The 13,523-nt window shown below is 43.4% G+C and overlaps 2 protein-coding genes across 2 annotated transcripts in view; one reads left to right on the top strand and one right to left on the bottom strand.

Moving 5' to 3' along the window:
• Positions 1–13,523, bottom strand: part of PGBD2 (piggyBac transposable element derived 2) — a 68,881-nt gene that overhangs the window by 54,162 nt on the left and 1,196 nt on the right. The window lies entirely within an intron of this gene.
• LOC306663673 (L-amino-acid oxidase-like) lies at positions 1,546–7,131 on the top strand (the record flags this gene model as incomplete). The annotated part of the gene is made up of 6 exons (XM_079144169.1): positions 1,546–2,210; positions 2,491–2,603; positions 3,405–3,606; positions 4,782–4,850; positions 4,989–5,125; positions 6,300–7,131. The coding sequence occupies exons 1-6, from the start codon at positions 1,821–1,823 to the stop codon at positions 7,129–7,131; spliced, it is 1,743 nt and encodes a 580-aa protein (XP_079000295.1). The 5' UTR covers positions 1,546–1,820.

Raw genomic sequence — 13,523 nt, forward strand, 5'->3', positions numbered from 1 at the left:
GGTGGGTGAGGACAAAATGCACTCATAAAAGAAGGAAGCATAGGACTCACCCTGAGGTAAACCCCAGGTGGAGAAATCTCTGTTATAAACATCCTGAAGCACTGTGACGGGGTGAGTAGCAGACACTTTTGGCCAAGGAGCCAAGTCTATGAAAAGGTAAATGTGGGAGAAGACAATGGACTGTCTTCTGGAGGTTGTCAGCATTGTGTCCCTGCTGGCCACAATGTTGGGTGCAGAACCTCGTACCTCCTTCATGTGTTCATTGATAGAGTATTGGTTGAGCACCACTACCTACCCAGCACTCCGCTAGGCATCCTTGGTAAAATAACAAGTTCTTTGATAGGCAATTCTTTAGCCAGCCATCAAAGATCTCCAGGAGCAAGTTTAGGGTTGGGGGGGTAGCTCAGTGATAGAGTTCTTTCTTTAGCACACATGCAGCTCTGTGTTTGATCCCCACTACAAAAATATTAAAAAGAGAGGGCGAGAGTGAGATACCAAACCTAACTTGCATTTACAACCATTACTCTAGCAGTGGCCAAGGCAAAGAGGGACCCAGCTGCAGTGACTGTGGAGGGGCAGAGGGAGAGAACCCCTCAGGCCAGGTAACCTATATTTTTGAGATGAGGGGGTACCAGGGATTGAACTCAGGGGCACTCGACCACTGAGCCACATCCCCAGCCTTATTCTGAGACAGGGTGTCACAGAATTGCTTAGCACCTCACTTTTGCTGAATCTGGCTTTGAACTCCTATCCTCCAGTTTCAGCCTCCTAAGCAGCTGGGATTACAGGCATGTGCCACCACACCTGGCACAGAAAAATTTGAAGAAGAAAAATGAATACGAATTTTCTTCCAGGGTCTGTGGCTACCTGACCTGAGAGAGCTGGGTAAGAACAAATCATTTTTTTATTCTCCACCACTGGGGAAGAAGAATAGATTTTATTAGTCAGGTCAAGATGTCACAGACTAAGAGGTTTAAATAAGAGAAATTTATTTTCTCACGGTTCTGGTGGCTGGTTGTCCCAGATCAAGGTGATGGCAGGTTTGATTTAAGACCTCTCTTTGATTTTTGGACAGCTATCTTCTCATTGTGTCCCCACATGTTCTTTCCTCTGTGTATCCTCTTTGTGTGTCTAAATTTCCTCTTCTTATAAGGATATCAATCAGATTCGAGTAAGATCCATCCTAATAGCCTCCATTTAACTTAATTACCTTTAAGGGCTTCCATATGTAAATAGAGAATTTGGGGAATATGCAACTCAGCCCATAATGCAGATGATAGTTTTAGAAACAGGAACACAACAATCACAAAATACACATCTTTTATAGGATCCTAGAGGGAAGGTATGACACATCTCTCTCAGAACAGAGTCAGAATGAAATGGAAGACAAGTGTGGAAATGGAGGCTCAGTCTGGCAAATTCTTTAACCTCAATAACCCTTGTTCATCTCTAAGAGATGATCCCATGAAGTCCCTCTGGGTCTTGGGAAGCTGGTAGCCTACCATGCACACTGTAAGTTTATTAAACAATGTCTTCAGGCTCTCCATCCTTACCCCATCCTTCCATCGCTGCAGTGAGTTAAGGCCTTCCCATTGTAACAAACATTTTATCAACCCCAAGGGGGATAGGGAAATCTAATATGAAGGGCAGATCTATCTCACTTGTATTCTGTTTGGTTGAGGGCTTGGCCTCCTGCATGGAAACTCAGCTGGTTGAGGTGAGGCCCTTTAGGCAGATATGCAGCCTGTATCACTCCCTAAATGGGAAGCATTGATCTCTGAGTGGGTACTGCTGACCAGTGGGAGTGATGGAAGGCAAGCATGGAAGGTCCCATGACTAATGAACATTCTAATAGGGAGGAAAGAAACAGGAGTGCCAGGATGTTGCATCACAGGTTCAGTGATATGATCCTCCACAGATCAAGGATTAAAACTGGCCTTCCTTGGTCCCCAGCTATTTGCCTGACTGCCATCTCCACAACTATGTTCCCAGGTTGTCTGGTTCTGGCCCTCCTGTCCGTGCTGGGCATGGGTACTCTAGCCTTCGATGACCAACTTGTCAAATGCTTTGAAGACCCCCAGTATGAAGAGCTGATACAGCTGGCTCAAGATGGGCTGAGGCAGACAGCTGAAAGAAAACGGATAGTGGTGATCGGAGCAGGCATGGCTGGGCTCACCGCTGCCAAGACTCTGCAGGACGCTGGCCACCAGGTACACAATGGTGCTTGGGAGAGTATCTCTTAGGGGACTTGGGCTCTGAGCAGGGAGGTGGGACAGCAGGTGGTGGATAGCCCTATGGAACTGGGGCCAAAGACCAGATCTAGGGCTATAGACTGGGATGGAAAGGGTAGAAGAGCAACTGATCTCTCCCCATGACAGAGGGAGACTTCAGAAAGAGGCAAATCTGGGCCTGCCAAGAGGGAAGAGGAGAGAGTTGTGTGGAGGGGATGTGACTGGCCTTGTTGAGTTCAGTAAATAATTATCTTTCTAGGTGACTGTCCTGGAGGCCTCAGGGCGTGTAGGTGGCAGAATAGAGACCCATAGAGTTCCTGGAGCACAGTGGTACATAGAGCTTGGTGCCATGAGGATTTCTGTCAACCACAGGTATGGTTTCAAGGAAGTGGGGGCGGATGAGGAAGGCCAGGATGTGGACTGCTAGCACCAAGGCCAAGAGGGACAACAATGGGTGGAGTTCTTTCCTGGAAACCAAGAGGCCAGGACCTGTGACAACTCATTTCACCGTTCCACACCTACCTCAAAATTTCTCCCAGCCTCAATGTTTTAATCACGAGAACAGACATAACTGCACCTGCCCTGCCTGCCTGGGAGGTTGTGTTGAGGATCACAAACAATAATTGGAGTGGGAGAACAACTTGGAAAGTCAAACGGCAGTCTGCTAGGTTTGCCAATGATGGAAATATGAACATCACTCTGGGAGAAAGTGGTGTCTTGTGGGAGCCCTGGGATCAGGAGGGCCATCTGGAAGGGGTGGGTGAGCAGGCGTTAGGAAAATGCAGGCTGGAAGACTCAGGAATGATGCACACAGCCTCCAGGGAGGGTAAATCCAGGGGACACATCCTTTATACTCTTCATAGTATCTACTGGACCTGGAGGGGCCACACCCAAAGGTGAGCAAGCTACAAGTATCGATCAAAGTGAGAGAGATTTCAGCCAGCACAGAGGGCCAGCCTGGTGTGTTGTGACCACAAGAATGGGGACCCAGTTCCCTCTTGGTCACATGGCCATTAGCTTGGCATAGTGACCAGGTAACCTAGCATTCCTTCTGTGGAGGGGGGCCAGGGATGGCCCCAGGAAATCTAGTAGGGGCAGGAAGTGAGCACAGGAAACAGGGAAGACTGGTGGCTTCCTCATCCTGGATCAAATAGTTTCTGACTCACTCTGCAGGCTCTCTCATGAGCTCATCAGGAAGTTTGGGATGACCCTCAAGGAGTTTTGCCCCTACAACAACCAGACCTGGGTGCTGGTCAATGGAGTACGGCAGCGCTTGGGGGCTGTGCAGGCGGACCCCAGCCTACTAGGCTACCCAGTCAGAGCAGATGAGGTGGGAAAGACAGCTGAACAGCTCTTCAATGAATCACTGAGAAAGGTAAGCCAAAGCAGGAATCAGTGACCTCCATGCAGGCCATCATCTTTTTTAGAGACATTTTATGCAAACTTCCTAAAGTTTCTCTTTGATTGCCTAAGTGTAGTGAAAATCCTTCCATGGACCCCAGGCCCACGTGCAGGAGGGCTCCACTAGCTTGGTCCTTGTCAACCTTGCCTCCCTCTCATGACCTCTCATCTGAGCCACTTGCTCAGCAAGTGCATTTTCAGATCTCAAATGTCTCCACATGTACAGACGTGCAAACCTAGCTGCCACTGAGATCATCATGGCAGGTCCAGGTTTATGGCAGAGAAAGACCTATAAGCTGGACTCTGTATTTGAATGTACTGTGTGACCCTGGGCAAGATGCTTGCCATCTCTCTGTTCCAGCTTCTATAAAGCAACCATGCTACTGGAGACTCTCTCCTAGCCTGGTTGTGAGGATTAAGTGAGAAGATGTGTATAAAGTGGTAAGATCTATGCAAGGCACATGGCCAGAACTTGAATTATAATTCTCATCATTATAGATATATGGTCAAGGAGAAAAATCAATGATGGACCCTGCCTGAAATACCTGCATGCCATGCCTTTTTCTATCTGGCCAGTGTTTACTCAGCACTGACAGTGCCTTTGTCTTTCCTGACCTGTGACCCAAAAGGACCTCGGTGTGACAGCAGAACTCTGTGGGGCAGAGTTTTCACAGGAGGCCTTTGCCCAAGTGCCCTGCCTTTGCTGGAGTGTTGTCCTGTTGCAGCTCAGCAAACACATCCCCAGCTCTTGCACCTCATCCGATCTCTCTCAATAGCTCAGCTGGACCAAGCCTTCTGGCACCCATACCTTTCACCATGGCCTCAGAGGGCTGCAGAAATGTCCCTCAGTCAAGGACAAGGAGGTAGACTTCTCCAATTCTGGGAGCCTCCAAGCTGACAGGGGAGCCTGGCTCCTACCTTTATACACCTAGAGTAGAGAGAAAGTTTCCACCATGAGCAACCACAATCCAGTTGTAGGGACTGAGTCTTGCATTCTGGACTAATATGAAGAATGCCTCAGACACACCCAGGATGAGTAGAAGCAAGTGCCAAGCATGGACCATTGGGGCATGTGGGAGCAGGGTCAAGGGGATGTGTGGAACTGAACTTTGCCAGCGTGTCCTCCCCTCCTCCTTCTCCCATGCCAAGGTGGTGGAGGAGCTGAAGAACAGTAACTGCAGCCAGATGCTGGAAAAGTATGACTCCTTCTCCACCAAGGTCAGTCCTCAGGCTCCCCTCTAACCATGACTAACCATGCCCCACCCTGTCACAGCTACCCATCACTCCAGCTAGGAAGCAATGACTCCATGTCAGCTCCCTGACCTGGTTACCTTTTTTCCCTGAACACAATCACAGGAGTACCTGATCAAGGTGGGGAACCTGAGTCGTGGGGCAGTGCAGATGATCGGGGACCTGCTGAACACAGACTCTGGCTACTATGAGGCCTTCATAGAAACTCTACGTGGCATCATCTCCTTCTTTCAGGATCCCAGGTGGGAAATGGGGGAAGCAAATGGACATGGGTTGGCCAGTTACTAATGAGGACAGTAGTAGAAGGAAGGACAAGATAAACCAGGTGACAATTCCAAGAAAAATGGGAGCAATGGAGAGAGAGGGCAGGGGTTTCCAAACTCCACGGAACCTCAGAATCACCAGAGGGAGGGTACCTGGTAACACCTGTGACTGGGCATTACCCCCAGTCAGACCTGGGCTGAGACTCAAGAACATGCATTTCTGACATATTTCCAGTAGGAATCCACTTGAGAACCTCTGGCTACGGGACTGTTAGGAGGCTATAAATCTGCTTTACGATGGCCCTTACCTATTCTTCTGTGACAAAGAGTATAACATCAGTCCTTCTTTAGGGAATTCATGCAAGGGAACTTGGCTATCTTTTCAGCCCAGAAAGATAAATCAGGGTCGCCAAACTCAGACCCTAGTCACTCTTCGTCACTGGCCAGGTGATCTGTATCGATGAATCAGATGAACTGGGATTTACTCTTACCTGGGGTTCTGTGATCTTAATCAGATGAAACAGGTACAGACATTTACCAGAGGACAACTAAGCCTATGGGAGCCCTGATGGATTTATTTTTTTGAACATATAGGCCTCTTCTCTACCTGACATCTCCCACTTCTCCTCAGCATTTTTATTCAGAGTTAATCAATTTAAATTCAAGCCAACAGTTGCCATATAGGGAGAGAGAAAGGTGAGGAAGTCTGAAGACAGGTCAAGGGAAGGTTCTTGGTGGGACTTAGGCTGCATTCTTTAGGTTCACCCTGTGCTGTGCTCTCTAGGGGCATTATGGAAGGGGCTGAATATATACATAAGAATCCTGCATCTTTGTCAGCTGTGAGACCAGGCATCCTGCATGGAGGTGACCATCAAGGGGACCTAAGGGAAGTGACTGAGAGTAAAGGACTATAGAGGCTCAGAGGGGTTGCATTTTTCTGATTGATCAGCCCAAAGCAACACCTTCTCCAGTTCCCTAGAGTTAACAGACACTGCCTGCTGTTAATCTTTTTGCCGACTGTTAAATTTCCCTAACACATGACCAGTACAGTCCATTACAGAACTCAGTCACTGTCTGGTCCAAATGACCCATCCTGTGCATGCCTTGTCCATCAACCTGTTTCCCTTTCCCTCCTTTGCTTGCTCATTCTCAGGTTCTATGAAATTGTTGGAGGCTTCGACCAACTCCCTCAGGCCCTGCATGATGCCCTCTTGCCAGGGACAGTCTTGTTTCACTCACCAGCAGAGGAAGTAGAGGTATCTGGAGACCATGTCCATGTCACCTACAAGACGCCTGACCCTCTGCAACCCAGGTCACATCTGACTGCCGATTTTGTGGTGGTGGCCTGCACTGCCAAGGCTGCCCGGCTCCTCCATTTTCGGCCACCCCTCTCTCTCAACAAGGAGGATGCACTACGTTCAGTTCACTACAACAGTGCCACCAAAGTGATCCTGGCCTGCACACAGTGTTTCTGGGAGCATGAAGGCATTTCCAGTGGCAAGTCCAGCACAGACCGCCCTTCCCGCTTTATCTACTACCCCGATCACATATTCCCCAATGGCACAGGGGTCATCCTGGCTTCCTATACTCTAGACGATGACTCCATATTCTTTGCTGCCATGGACCATGCCCAGGTGGTTGATGTCATCTTGAATGACCTAGCCGCTGTCCATGACCGCCCCAAAGAAGAGCTCCGGGCCCTGTGCCCCTATTCCACAGTCAAGCACTGGAGCCAAGACCCTTATTCCATGGGAGGGTTCACCTTTTTCACTCCTTACCAATATGTGGACTACGCCCAGGAGCTCAGCCATCCAGAAGGGCCGGTCCACTTTGCTGGTGAGCACACAGCCCTGCCTCATGGCTGGATTGACACAGCTATCAAATCAGGACTCAGAGCAGCAAAGAGTATCCAAGAGGCTGTGGATTTGGCTTTGACAAAGGATCCTGGGGACACAAAAGAGGCCTACTCCAAAAGTGAGCTATAGCCAGTTTGTATCACCCAAGAATCTGAATGACTCCTGTAAACTTGGTCCACAGGAAAACACTTAAAACCCACTATCTCATTTTATCTTCACCTTTACCCAAAGATGCCAAATCAAGAGGTGCCACTTACACCAACGAATGGAGTCCCTACAATATTTGACCCCCATGACCTTGGATTTATTGATGATATTTGAACAAGAACATTTGATGTAATGATTAAAATAAAGCATTCATCAAATTTAAGACTAAAATTAAGTGTTTTATCTACATTCGGAGTGGCATCCAAATAATTTTAGAGTTGAGTTCTAAGGGCTTTGGAGATCCTTGCCTTCTAATGCCCTCACCTGGGGTCCTTTGCTCTGTTTTTGGTTCCTTTAATCTGAGTCTATCCCTAGCTCCCCTCCCCATCTCTATTCTTCCGCCCAGGACTGATTTTTTTTTTCTTTTTCTTTTTGTGGCACTAGTGATTTTAATGAATTTTAAGAGAAGGCAGAAACTTAGTTACCTGGAGGTTGTTGTGTGGGCAACAACCTGTTCAATACTTTCCCATGTTATTACAACAGTCCTTGATGTACATACTCTAATACTACTCCATATTACAGATTATAGTGATTCTCCAAGAGGTCACAAATGCTGATCCTACGTTGTTCAAACCTCATCCTAACTCTAAATTTAACTCCAAAACCTCTTGCTTCTTCTAGGCTCAGCTTCTCTGTCTTACTCTTTTTTGTGGTCCCAAAACAATTAACAATTCACTTTGGAGATGTTCAGCAATTAACATTTGAAGTGTTTGAATGAATTAAAAGTTCTCAGAAGGCAGAGGGTGGTATTCTGCCTGTCCTGCTTTTCCCCACTCCTACTGAATCTTCTTGTCCTGGCAGTCCTGAGAAGTGAAGAAGTAAACAGAGTTGATACTGATGATAACTTTCAAGCATAGAGATAATGAGATGACTGGGCAAGGATGCGATCTAGAGAAGCCCATCATTTGGCAGTGACCTAGCCTGAATTTTGTCCCTAAAGGACCTCTTGAGTTCATCACTCACAGGCCACAGGAAGAGACCACGTGGCTATGAAGTGAGGGGACAGTTTATCATCAAAGGGAACAAGGTACGTTCAGGAAGGCCTTCAGAACCAGCTAAAATACTGACATTCTGTTTAGAGCTTAAAACTAGAACAGAACAGCATGCTACTCAGGAAAACCACTCTAATAGGGTCTAAGATTTTATGTCAGTTGCAATCTAACAAGTGAGCCTGCCAAGGTATCATGGAAGCTGAGAGGATTCATGGGTCAGAGACAAAGAACTTATCACTCATAGCACATAAAGCTGCATGAGCTTCCCAAGTAAGTCCCACGGGATCCAAATAGGTACTATGTATGCAGTGGACTCGTATGGAAGCTGAGAAGCAGTGAGCTCAGAGAGTTTACCAATATTATAACAGCAGTATGCAAGCCTGCTTTTTCTTGGGGGTGGGGGTTAAGCACTTTTCTCCTTTCCTTTCTGAGAATCAAACCCAGGGCCCTCATGCATACAAAGCAAGCACTTTACCACTGAACTACATCCCCAGTCCACTAGGTACTTTTTTCCTTCAAGGTTTCTGCTAAAATATAACCCTGAGAAACAGTGCTAGCAAAGAACAGTCAGGACCTTACATTCGAGCATACCAAGAAGGAATTGTGTAGAGAATCTGAGGCCACATGGCAAATTGTTTTTCCCAGAACTGACTCACCCATTCTCCAATTACCTCCCTAGAGATGTGGTTATCTTTCTCCTTCCTCACTTGAAGCTCAGCTGCACAGGGGTCCTTGGTACCCCAATCTCACAGTCCGCACTGTCTCACTACATATATTAAATTCACATGCATTAAACAACCACTCTGATAGCAGCTCTGAAATCTGACAGGTGAGACCCAAATCCTTACCTCAGCGAAGTTGGAAACAAGCTTAGGAACTAAGACATATAACAAAATAAGTGTAACAAGAACCAGTTTATCTTGTGTATCATCAATAAAACAGGAAGAACTTTGGAATGCCTGAAGTGGGCTTCTTCCTGGATTATAATTGCAGGGGGTTATGATGTCACTTAGTACATAAGGAGAAGTTAATTTTTTTGAATTACGGATTCACCAGAAGTCACAGAGAGTGACAGGTCCCAGTATGCCCAATTTCAAACTGAAATCTTTTTCATTTTACATAATTTAGTATAACAAAGCCAGAAATTTGACATTAGTACAATGTTTAGGTATAATTCTATTTCATTTTATCACATGCATAGATTAGATTCTTGCAACCACCACACAATTGAGGTAAAGAACTCTTCAATTAACACAAAGATCTTCCTTGTTTTATCCCTTTATGGTCACACTCACCCCACTCCCTGATCCTCAACATGCCTAACTCCTAACAACTGCTAAACTCTTTACCATTATTAGAATTTTGTCATTTCTAGAATGTCATACAAGTGTAATTATAGAGTAGATGACCTTTTGAAATTGAAGTTTTCACTCAGCAAACTCCCTGAGATCTATTCAAATTGTTAAGTGTGGCAATAGTTTTGTTTTTATGGCAGAGTGGCATTCTGTGGGATGGCAGTTCCATAGGTTAAATAACCATCCACTCATTGAGGAACTGTAGGCTATTTCCAGTTTGGACTTTCACAGATAACAATGCAATGAATGTTTATTTATTACTTTTTGTATAAAACTAAGCATTTCTTTCTCAAGGATAAATGGCTAGAAACGTAATTATTGGGTCACATGGTAAGTGCATAGATTTGTAAAAAAATAAAAAATAAAAATTGCCATACTCTTTCCAGGATGTCTGCACCATTTTACATTCCCACTAGCAATATTTGAAAGCATCTCTGCATCTTCCCACCAGCATTTGGTGGGAAAAAAATATGTATATATATTCAGATATCTTATCTTTTCAGGGGGGAGCATACTGATAAGTACAACTGTTGACATCTGGTTTTGATTTTACTTCAGCAGTGTTAAACATCTTTTTATAACTTTCTTTGATGAATTATCCTCTCATGTCTTTGGCTTATTTTCCAATTAAATGGTTTGCTTTCTTACTATTGAGTTTTGAGAGTTCTCTATATATTCTAGATAAAATCCTTTATTGGAAATGTGGTTTTGTAATTTTTTTCCCTCTGTGTAGTTGTCTTTTTATCTTCTTAACTAGTGTCTTTCACAGAAACAAATTTGAAATTTTGATGAGATCCAATTTATGTCATGTCTAAGAACTCCACTCAGGCCAAGGTCCTGAAGAATTTCTCCTATTTTCTTTTTAAAAAAAAGGTCTTATAGTTTTATATGTTACATTTAAATCTGTGATTCACAATCTAACAAAAGAGGTGAAATACCTCTACAAAGAAAAATACAGAACACTAAAGAAGGAAATTGAAGAAGATATTAGAAGATGGAAAGCTGTCCCATGTTCTTGGCTAGGCAGAATTAACATTGTCAAAATGTCCATACTACCAAAAGCACTATACAGATTTAATGCAATTCCTATTAAAATCTCAAAGATGTTCTTCCTAGAAATAGAAAAGGCAGTCATGAAATTCATTTGGAAAAATAAGAGCCCCAGAATAGCCAAAACCATCTTCAGCAAGAAAAGTAAAGTAGGAGGCATCACAATACCAGACCTTAAATTATACCACAGAGCTATAGTAACAAAAATGGTATGGTATTGGCACCAAAACAGACATGTAGATGAATGGAACAGAATAGAAGACAGAGACAAACCCACATAAATACAGTTATCTCATACTAAATAAAGGTGTGATAAACACACATTGGAGAAAAGATAGCCTCTTCAAAAATGGAGCCAGGAAAACTGGAAATACATATGTAGCAAAAAGAAATTCACCGTGCACAAACTCAACTTTAAGTGGATCAAGGACTTAGGTGTTAGAACAGAAACCCTACACCAATTAGAAGAAAAAGTAGGCCCAACTCTCCACCATGTCAGCCTAGGAACTGACTTCCTTAACAAGACTCCTAAAGCACAAGAAGTAAAATCAAGGATCAAGAAAGGGAATGGAATCAAACAAAAAAGCTTCTTCACAGTAAGGAAACAACCAAAAAACTTAACACCAAAAAAAAAAAAAAAAAAAAAAAAAAAAAAAACCCAATTAAATAAATAGGTAAAGGAACCAAACAGACACTTCACAGAAAAAGAAATACAATTGATCAACAAATATATGAATAAAATGTTCAACACCTCTAGCAATTAGAGAAATGCAAATCAAAACTACACTAAGATTTAATCTCATTGCAATCAGAATGGCAATTATCAAGAATACAGCAACAATAAATGTTGGCAAGGATGTGGGGAAAAAGGTACACTCATACATTGCTGGTGAGACTGCAAATTGGTGCAACCACTCTGGAAAGCAGTATGGAGAGTCCTCAGAAAACATGCAATGTTGAAGCACAATTTGACCCTGCTATCCCACTTCACAGTTTGTACCCAAGGACTTAAAATCAGCATACTACAGTGACACAGCCACTTCACTGTTTTTAGCAGCTCAATTCATAGCTAAACTGTGGAACCAGCCTTGGTTGCCCTTCAACAGACGAATGGATAAAGAAAATATAGTACATATACACCAGGAATACTACTCAGCCATAAAGAGAAATGAAATTATGGCATTTGCCTATAAATGGATGGAACTAGAGACTATCATTGCTAATTGAATACACCAATCCCAAAAAAACCAAAGGCTCAATGTTCTCTCTGATATGTGGATACTAATTCCAATAAGTGGGAAGGTAGAAAAGAATAGAAGTATCTTGGATTACACAAAAGGGAATGAAGAGAAGAAAGGGGGAATGGGAATAGAAGAGACACTAGAATGAATCAGACATTACTTTTCTATGTATATATATGATTACATGACCAATTAATTCTACATCAAGTACAACCAGAAGAATGAGAAGTTATATTCCATATATGTATAATATATCAAAGTATATTCTACTCTCATGTATAACTAATAAGAACAAATTTTTAAAATCTATGATTCATTTTGAGTTAACTTTTGTATACAGTGGAAGCCATTTGTCAAACAAACTATATTATTTTTCTACTAATAAATTTTACATACTCCTGCATAAAATTACAACAAAGAAAGTTTAAAATTTTATAATCCAACCACTCTAGGAAATCACAGTTACATGTGGGTGTTTGTCCTTTCAGTCTTCCCCTGTAACCCCCCAGCCCCATCTTTCATATTTGTAGATTTGAATTCAGGTTGAAAAAGGGAAGTTTTAAACTGAAACTTAAAGATTAGCTAGAATTTCATTCTTTTTCTTCATTCTTTGGCCAGTTTTACCAAAAGAAAACTAAGGCACGGAGAAGATAAACAGCTTACCTTCAGTTAGAAAGGCACCCTCTATTTGAACTCTATGCCAATCTAGCTGTCAGTCACTATGCTGTGGTCCACACAAGGCCAGGTTGCATATAAATCCTCTGCAAGCTGGGGCAAGCTTTATGTCCTCAGATCTGGGGTTATTCTGGGAAACCCGGTTATAACAGAAAGAGGCAGAATGTATACAATAACTGTGGTGGGCTGAAGGTCTAGAACACGTACAGGGGGGAAATTAATACAATGAAAAGCAACAACAAATTAGGCATATAGACTCAGAATATTATAAAAATGTTAAGGACCTTCACACTCAAGGACTGGGGATGTAGATCAGTGGTAGAATACCTGGGTTTGATCTCCAGCCCTGAAGAAGGAGGAGGAGAAGGGAGGGGAAGGAGAAGAGGGAGAAAGGAAAATCACAAGTTTCAGGGCCAGTCTGGGTAATTTAGAGAAAACCTGTCGCAGCAAGATGTAAAAAATGGGAATGAGCCTGTACATCAGTAGTACAGTTCTTGCCTAGCAAACCGAAGCGGGGGTGGGGTGGGGTGGGGGGGGGAGGTGGGGGGGTGGTGTTCAATCCCCAGTACTGCAAAAAGAAAAAGAAAGGGAAATAAGAAAATTCCCAGAATAAAATTTTAAAAGCAACTATGCTTTTTTAAAGACATGCAGGGGAAATTTAAATGTGAATTAGTGAATGATGACATTGTAAATCAACTTTTCTAGGTGTTACTTCTGTTCTATAATAATGGCAGGTCTGCAACCTTCAAGTGGTGCTTGCCTGGAATATGGAGACCTGTGAATATCGTTCTTGAGAGACAGAATGTAGCAAAATATTAACCAATATTGAATTCAGACAAATAAAACACTGATTGTGTTGCAGCATTATTTCCATTATTTATATTATTTTCAAAATAATAGTTAATAATAGAGACAATTACCCAAACCTCTACTAGGAGCTAAAATTCTTTGAACCACACCTCTAATCGACAGGCGCCATCTTAAACGGCCTTCTGGAAATC

Source organism: Sciurus vulgaris (assembly GCF_902686455.1).
Source record: "Sciurus vulgaris genome assembly, chromosome: 6".
Classification (NCBI taxonomy): domain Eukaryota; kingdom Metazoa; phylum Chordata; class Mammalia; order Rodentia; family Sciuridae; genus Sciurus; species Sciurus vulgaris.